The sequence below is a fragment of the Rhinopithecus bieti genome, unplaced genomic scaffold (genome assembly GCF_001698545.2).
Source record: "Rhinopithecus bieti isolate Rb0 unplaced genomic scaffold, ASM169854v2 scaffold_10175, whole genome shotgun sequence".
NCBI lineage: Eukaryota > Metazoa > Chordata > Mammalia > Primates > Cercopithecidae > Rhinopithecus > Rhinopithecus bieti.
Window position 1 is genome coordinate 99,212 of NW_016806289.1, and position 8,557 is coordinate 107,768.

Genomic DNA, 8,557 nt, shown 5'->3' on the forward strand with positions numbered 1-8,557 from the left:
CCCCCCTGCCGGCAGCCCGTTCGCGGCGGCCTCCCCTCCCCAACCCTTTCCTCCGGGACCCCCCGGACCCTGCGAGCCAGGTGCCCCTCCCCATCCTTCCTGCTCTCCCGCCACCCCGGACCCCCATCTCCAGCCGGCGCCCGGCGGCTGCCCCCACCCGGAGGCGCTGGGGTCCGTGTTCCCACGGCGTCACGTGGGGAGGGGCGGGGAGAGGGCGGCGGGGGAGGGGCACGCATGCGCGGGTGCACCGCCCCCCCCACTCGGATTGGGCGGACAAGGCCGAGAGTGGCGAGCGGCTGGGGTGTCTCTGCCACCGGAGCCCCCTGGACAGCTGTTCACGGATGACAGACGGGGCCCCGAGACCCTGGCCTGCAGTGGGGGTGGGGGAAGGGGTGTTTGGAAGGGGGCTGGCGCCGGGACAGATCCCAGGATTCCAGATGGGAGGCTGCGGGGACTTCCAGGGTGGCCAAAGAAGCGGCCTTTGTTTATCCTGGATCTTATGATAAATGAACCTTTTCAAATACACGGGGAAGTCGGTCGCGTGGACACAGCGCGCCTCCACCTAGGACTGTAACCTTCACCTCTGCTGACGGGTCTGCCCCCTCTGTGGTTTTTGATAAACCGTGTGAAGTCACCTGCAGGGGTGACAGGGCCCTGCATAGTCCCCCGTCTTTTGAGAGAGCGGCTGTCCTACAGCTGCAGTCATTACGTGTCTGGGAAAATGAATGGTCATTCCCGCACGCCCCTGCTGGTGGGGCAGTGCTCCCCGCTCCCAGCTGGCCTCTGCAGCCAGAAACATTAGCCTATGTTCCCATTGGGTTGTGTCTTTGCTTTTCTGGACACTGAGTTCAGTAGGGTCCCTCCCCCTACGCTGGGTTCAGTGGGGTCCCTCTCCCTACGCTGGGTTCAGTGGGGTCCCTCCCCCTGCGCTGGGTTCAGTGGGGTCCCTCCCCCTGCGCTGGGTTCATTGGGGTCCTTCCCTTACACTGAGTTTAGTGGGGTCCCTCCCCCTGCGCTGGGTTCAGTGGGGTCTCTCCTACGATTCATGTACCATAGGAGTCTGACCTTATTTGGAAATGGGGTCCTTGCGGATGTAATCTAGTTAAGATGAGGCCTGGCTGGATCAGGGTGGGTCTTTGTAAAGAGAAGGAAATTTAGACTCAGACGTACAGAGGAGCGGGCCGTGAGGAGACAGAGGCAGAGGTGGGGGCCACGGGGTCTCACGCCAGGGCCCACCAAAACCTGCGGGAGTCCCCAGAAGCTGGCTGCGAAACCTCCATCCCCACATGTGGTCTGGGGGCCTGGGATTGTCAGCCTCAGGAGCCCTCGGCCTGCGGCGTACAACCCGCTTCTGCCTCCCCGGGACCCGCTTCCTCCTCCCCAGGACCCGTTTCTGCCTCCCCGGGACCCGCTTCCGCCTCCTTGGGACCCGCTTCCTCCTCCCGGAACCTGCCTTCTCCTCCCCGGGACCCGTTTCGGCCTCCCCGGACCCGCTTCCTCCTCTCCGAACCTGCTTCCTCCTCCCCAGGACCCGCTTCCGCCTCTCCCGGACCCGCTTCTTCTTCCCCGGGACCCGCTTCCGCCTCCCTGGGACCCACTTCCTCTTCCATGGGACCCGCTTCCTCCTCCCCGAACCCGCTTCCTCCTCCCTGGGACCCATTTCCGCCTCCCTGGGACCTGCTTCCTCCTCCATGGGACCCGCTTCCGTCTCCCCGGAACCCTCTTCCTCCTCCCCAAACCTGCTTCCTCCTCCCCGGGACCCGTTTCCGCTTCCCCGGGACCCGCTTCCTCCTCCCCGGGATCCGATTCCGCCTCCCCCGGACCTGCTTCCGCCTCCCCCGGACCTGCTTCCGCCTCCCCGGGACCGACTCCGCCTCCCCGGGTCCGACTCCGCCTCCCCCGGGTCCGTGCAGAGATGCCAGGCCCAGACGGGTCTGTTTTCCCCGGTGGCATCTGGCCGGCCCCGCCCTCCCCCGGCAGTTGGTCCTGCGGGTTTAACGCCGCCGGCGAGTGTGTTCCACGGAGGACGCGGGCGCTGCCTTCACGCCACATCCCATCGGGCCAGTCACGTCCGGCCATGGGCCGTGGATGTGGGATTTAGAATGCTCGGGATTCAGACACCGGGGTTGTTGGGGCTCGGGGTGTTGGGTGGTAATTGTGCTGCTTCCCGTCAATGCAGGAAATATGTAGCATCTGCTGCCCCTGCCGGGCACACAGGAGTCGACAATGAGAGACCTCGTTCTGCTCTCAAGGAGCTTAGATTCCAGTGGGAGACACGGTCGGTAAATCAGAAGAGGACAAACAGATGAGGGAATAGGTTCTGGTAGCAGCTCTGCAGAGATAAAAAGTCGTGTGATGTTGGAGCGGGAGGCTGGGTGGCTGCCCCTCCCAGGAGGCGATGTTGAAGCTGAGACCTGAGCCATGGAAGCCGCGGCGGTTGGGATTGCAGACAGAGTTCTGGGCGGGACACAGCAGGTGCAAAGGCCCAAAGCCATGGGGATTGCAGACAGAGTTCTAGGTGGGGCACAGCAGGTGCAGGTGCAAAGGCCTGAAGCTGTGGGGATTGCAGACAGAGTTGTAGGTGGGGCACAGCAGGTGCAAAGGCACAGTAGGAGCAGACCTGGCACGTGCACGTCACTGCAAGGAGAGCTGGAAGGCTGGAGCTGGAGAGGGAGGAGGACTCTCTCTGTGGGCTGTGGTGAGGAGTGGGGGTGGTTTTAAGTAGGAGGGCAGTGCAGAGTGTGCAGTTTTGAAGGCCCCTGGGGGACCTTGTGGAAGTGGCGCTGAGGGAGGAGGGTCTGGAAGGGCAGCAGAGACCTGAGAGGAGGCTGCGACAGATGGCAGTGGCCCAGGTCAGGGGACCTAGGCGAGGGGAGAAGTGGACAATGAACCTGTGTTGGAACCCAGAGGAGTTGCTCATGGACGAGGGGCCCCAACCCTAGGGAGCTTGACCGGCCTCAGCCCCCAGTGCTGTCCCCTGGGAGCCCTGTCCCCCGTCACCTACGTCATGGCAGGCACAGGGACAGCCAGTCCCTCCTGGTCCCAAGGAAACCTGAGTTGAGGACAGCCAAGCCCCATCACCCAGGGGCTGCGGCCCGTAGCTCAGGCCCTCAGGGCTCTTCCATGCTGGAGGGGCCCTGTGCGCTGAGGGAAACTGAGGCACAGAGAGGCGGAGCTGTGTCTGAGGTTTTGCAGTGAAAAGTAGGACCAGAACCTGGGGCTGAGGGTCCTCCTGTGGGAGCCAGACAGAACATTCTGAGAGCACACATCATGTATGCACCTGTGTGAGGCACAGCAACAGCCCCCAGTGTCCTCATCCAGCCCTCGGATTCTGCAAAGGTGCCCCTCACACAGCGATAGGGGACCTGCCAGTGGGATTGAGTGAAGGACCCTGAGACGGGATGATTTGGGGGCCCGGTGTCCTCGCAGCGGGGGATGAGAGTCGGAGAGAGACCGGAAGAGGCTGTGCTGTGGCTGCAGACGGGGAGGAAGGAGCCCCCAGCGGAGGGATGTGGGTGCCTCGGTTGCTGGGAAAGGCAGAGCAGATTAGGGACCAACTCCGCCCACACCTTGATTTTAGACTTCTAACCTCTAACCTAAGCGGATTAGCTTGTGTTGTTTTGAGCCACTTAATTTGTGGTAATTGGTGACAGCAGCAAGAGGGAGTGGATGGACTGGGCCACTCACCGGGCATCACAGAACCCCCACAGAACCCTGCAGCGATCCCGGTGTGCGGGCGAGAAGTTGGACGCTGGACCGGCAGCAGCGTGGGCTCCGTGTCCGAGCGCCGTGGGCTGCATTGTTGCAAATGCAGGACCTCGGGCGCTGAGGCTCACGCCGAGTCCTGCGCGTGCTCAGAGTTCCGTGGAGCCCCGGTTCCATTCTCCCCACAACCCTGGAGTGTCCAACCATTTTGTAGTTGAGGCGGCTAAGGCACAGCAGGTCGAAGAGCTGCCCGAGAGCCTGAGAGCCTCCCCTGGGTCACAGCACTTGTGATACCTTCGGGGCCGTCACCACAGACCTGACTTGGAGCCGCTGGGCACCGAAGGGATCACGTGAGCCCGAGAATTCGAGGCTGCAGTCAGCCAAGGTCGTGCCACTGCCCTCCAGCCTGGGTGACAGAGCAAGACCCTGCCTCAGAAACAAAACTCAGGTTTTGTTTCTGAGAACAAAGAACCCATATCTGGATTCTTTCTGTCCTTCTCCCATCCAAGTACTAGCCAGGCCCGACCCTGCTCAGTTTCCAAGGCCTGACAGCATTGGGTGTTTTCAGGGTGGTGCGACCACAGCCTCTCCAGGCTTTCTGTGCTGCCGTCCTCAGCACGCTGGCTTGGCGAACTTCAGGGTCAGAAGATAGTGGCCACGGCCCCTGACATTGCCGGGACCTGGCCACGTCCCCTGGGAGCAGAGGTCGTCCCTTCCTGGGCTCTTTGTGAGAGACTCCGGCCGTTCTCCCTCCCCCCATTGGCTGGAAATGGCAAACCCTTCATTCATGGAGGGGAATGGGGCCACCAAATTGGCTTAAAGACCAGCGGCATCTGGGAACCTGTTGCAGATGCTGATTCTCGGGCCTCACCCCAGATCTGCTGGGTCAGAGACTCTGGGGGGCGGCCCGGGTATCTGCATTTTGCGAGTCCTCCAGGTGACTCACACTCAGGTCTGAGATCCACCAGCTGAAGCTGCGTGTGGCCGTCCTGCTGATCAACTGCCATTGTTTATAGCAAGTATTTTGTGACCCTTCACTCCTGAAATGAAACCCAAGTGTGCCTGTGGCACCCACCCGCACACGGATTCCCCCCAAGTCAGTACGATGCGTCAACGGCAACGAAACGGAGAAACACAATGGTGGCCGTTCCCAGTAACTTGAAATATGCTTCAGCCTGTAAATGTGTAGGGTCCGCTCTCCGGGAAGCACAGAGGCCTCCACAAAGGCCGCCATCCCTGCAGCAGCCACAGACAGAGCAGATGCTGTGATTCTGCAGCCCCGACACCACGGCCAGAGTCAGGCGGACGATGTGGCTTCTAACGTTGCCAACGGCTGTTTTAGTCCCACGTGTATGAAAGTCCGTTACGTCCAACGTGTGTTAAAACGATGCTGCTGGGCACGGAGGCTCACGCCTGTAACCCCAGCACTTTGGGAGGCCGAGGTGGGTGGATCACCTGAGGTCAGGAGCTTGAGACCAGCCTGGCCAACATGGTGAAACCCCGTCTCTACTGAAAATACAAACAGCCGGGTGTGATGGGCAGGCAACTGTCATCACAGCTACTCGGGAGGCTGAGGCAGGAGAATTGCTTGAACCCAGGAGGCAGAGGTTTCAGTGAGCTGAGATCACATCACTGCACTCCAGCCTGGGTGACCGAATGAGACTGTGTCTCAAAACAAACAAACAAAAAAATGCCAAAAAGGTAAACAGAGTTACCATATGATGCAGCAATTTCACTTTTTGGATATACGCCCCCCAGAAATGGAGAGCGGGGACTTGAAGGGATCTTTGTACACTCACGGCCACAGCAGCACAACTCCCAACAGCCCAAAGGTGGAAACAGCCCAGGTGTCTGTTGATGGATGAGTGGATCAACACGGCGTGGGCAGCCACACGCTGAAATGCGACCAGGCCGCGGCGTGGCCATCCACACGCTGAAATGCGACCAGGCCGCGGCGTGGCCATCCACACGCTGAAATGCGACCAGGCCGCGGCGTGGGCAGCCACACGCTGAAATGCGACCAGGCCGCGGCGTGGGCAGCCACACGCTGAAATGCGACCAGGCCGCGGCGTGGCCATCCACACGCTGAAATACGACACGGCCAAGAAAAGGAATGAGGCTCTGACCCAGGCCACGGCACGGACGGACCCTGAGGACGCCTCACTCAGTGAGACTCCAGACACAGAAGGACAAGCTCTGTGCAATTCCACCCATCGGAGGTCCCCAGAACCATCAGATTCACAGAGACAGAAAGTAGGATGGGGCTGGGGAGGGGACGGGGAGTGAGTGACGGGGTTGGAGTTGGAGTCTGGGAAGATATGGACGTTCTAGAGAGACGGTGGTGGCTGCACAGCTACGGGAATGCGCTGAGTGCCACTGAACCCTGCACTCCAAGACGGTTAAAACCCTAAATTGTATATTACGTGTGTTTTACCACCATAAAAAAAGCAAGCGCACAGAAGCGCGCCAGTCTCTGGCGTTACGGGTCACGTGGAGTTAGGTTGGAGGCGTGGCAGTCATGGAAGGCTTTCCCCACACACTGCCTGGAGGACGCTCCAAGGCACTGGGGACAGTTTGGTGTCATTGTGAGGCCCCCCCGTCCTGTAGCGCTGGGTGCCCCGCCTGGCGACGACGGCCCACAGTGCCCCAGGTTTCCGCGGCACCCCCAGGGCAGCACTCACCCCTCACCCCTGTGGAAAGCCACAGCCGGAGGCACTGATGTGGGCTGTGGCCGGGCCGGAGGGTGGCACTGGTCAGCGTGGTTCAGGGCATCAAAGAAATTTACCTTTAAATGGTTTCAACCATAGATAAAAGAAATAAGAACAGTAGGATCCATACAGGTTTTGTAAGTTGGAAATTCTAGCGAGATGAAAAGTTACAGACTCCCTGTGTGTCATTCACCTAGATCCGCCGATTATTAACGTCTTGCCTCATTCATTCTGTCTGTATAAATTACTATTATCATTACTGAGACGCAGTTTCACTCTTGTTGCCCAGGCTGGAGCGCAGCGGCGCGATCTCGGCTCATCGCAACCTCCGCCTCCGGGGTCCAGGCGATTCTCCTGCCTCAGCCTCCCGCTGTATAAACCATGATTATTACTGTCATCATTACTGATGAACAATTGAGAAAGTTTGCAGCCGTGATACCCCTCTACCGTCAAACACGCTAGGGTGTATGCTCTAAGGACAAGGATGTTCTCTAACGTAGCTATGGTACGATTAACAAAGTCAGGAAACGTACCCTTACAATCCCGAGATCGCGTTTTCAGTGTGGATTCCAATGTGACTGATTTTCCCAACAGTGCCAGAGCGACCTGTATTTTCCCATCCCACGTGGCAGTTAGCCATCCTGCCTTTTTTTTTTTTTTTTTCTGTTTTTGCAACAGGACCTCACTCAGGATCACCCAGGCTGGAGTGCACTGGTCCCATCTCAGCTCACTGCAGCCTCCGCCTCCTGGGTCCAAGCAATCCTCCCACCTCAGCCTCCCAAGCTGCGGGGATTACAGGTGCGCCACCACGCCCGGCTAATTTTTATTTATTTTTATTTATTTTTTAGAGATGGAGTCTCGCTCTGTCACCCAGGCTGGAGGACAATGGCTCCACCTCGGCTCACTGCAACCTCCGCCTCCTGGGGTCAAGCGATTCTCCTGCCTCAGCCTCCTGAGTAGGCGGGATTACAGGTGTGCACCACCACGCCCGGCTCATTTTTGTATTTTTTTTTGTGGAGACGGAGTTTCGCCATGTTGCCCAGGCTGCTCTTGAACTCCTGAGCTCAAGCTGTCTGTCCGCCTCGGCCTCCCACAGTTCTGGGATTAGAGGCGTGAGCCACCGTGCCCCGTCCGTCCTGTCTCTTTAACCGCCTCTGGCCTCGCAGTTGTTCCGTCCCGGGGAGCCGGGAGTGTTGAAGAGTGCACGCCGGCCGTCCCTGTTTGTATCTGCCTGGTGTCTGCCTGCAATCCGGTTGAGGTTATTTTTGGCAGGAAGCACAGGGGATGCTGTGTCTTCCAGCCCATGATGTCAGGAGGACGCCCGGTGCTGGTTTGTCCTGATACTGGTGCTGGAGGCTTTGACGACCTGGTGTCCTGGGTCCACCTCCAACCTCAGAATGGAACCTGATTTGGAAAAGGGCCTTTGCAGACGTTAAGATGAGGGCACACTGGAGTTACTGGAGTAGGGTGGGGCCTAAATGCCATGGCTTGTGTCTTCTGAGAGGAGGGAAATTTGCACAGAAACACACAAGGAGACAGCTGTGTGGAGAAGGAGGCAGAGACTGGAGTAACACGGCCACAAGCCAAGGACGCCGGGAGCCCCCAGAAGCTGAAAGAGGCAGGAAGGACCCTCCCCCGGGGCTTCGGAGGGAGTGAGGCCCTGCCCACACCTTGACCTCAGACTCCCGGCTGGATCAGCTCCTGTGGCCCCTGTGTGTGGTCCTTGCTCACGGCAGCCCCGGGAAATTAATGTACCTGGTGAAGGTGACGTTTCTCCCCGGTGAAGCTGCTGTTTGTTTCCCTTATAATTAGGAAGATCTGTGGGGACCGGTGGAGTCGGGGGACAGGTGCATGGGGACGCCGCAGCGCACGCCCCGGGAGCCACTCGCAGGCCAGGCCGTGCACGTTTTCGGCCGAGGGCTGCCTGCGGCCTCCCCAGCCCTCACCCCGGCATCTGGTCTTTCTGCCCTGGGACATGATCTGGGGAGACAGACATGGAGACCGTGCGGACATCCTGGTTCCCAGCACCCAGCAAACCTTCACGTACTTGTTTTAGCAAAACCTTAAGGTTCTTGTGTGAATGGAGACTTTTCATCTTATTAGTACGTTTATTTTTTTTATTTTTATTTATTTATTTATTTATT

The 8,557-nt window shown here is 59.2% G+C and overlaps 1 protein-coding gene across 1 annotated transcript in view; it reads left to right on the forward strand.

The window, feature by feature from the left end:
- Window positions 1-1,286: 1,286 nt before the first annotated feature.
- SHC2 (SHC adaptor protein 2) overlaps window positions 1,287-8,557 on the forward strand; it is a 38,987-nt gene continuing 31,716 nt past the window's right edge. The window contains exon 1 of the mRNA XM_017875381.1: window positions 1,287-1,903. Within this exon, the coding sequence (XP_017730870.1) occupies window positions 1,287-1,903 (617 nt within the window). The remainder of the gene's footprint in view (window positions 1,904-8,557) is intronic.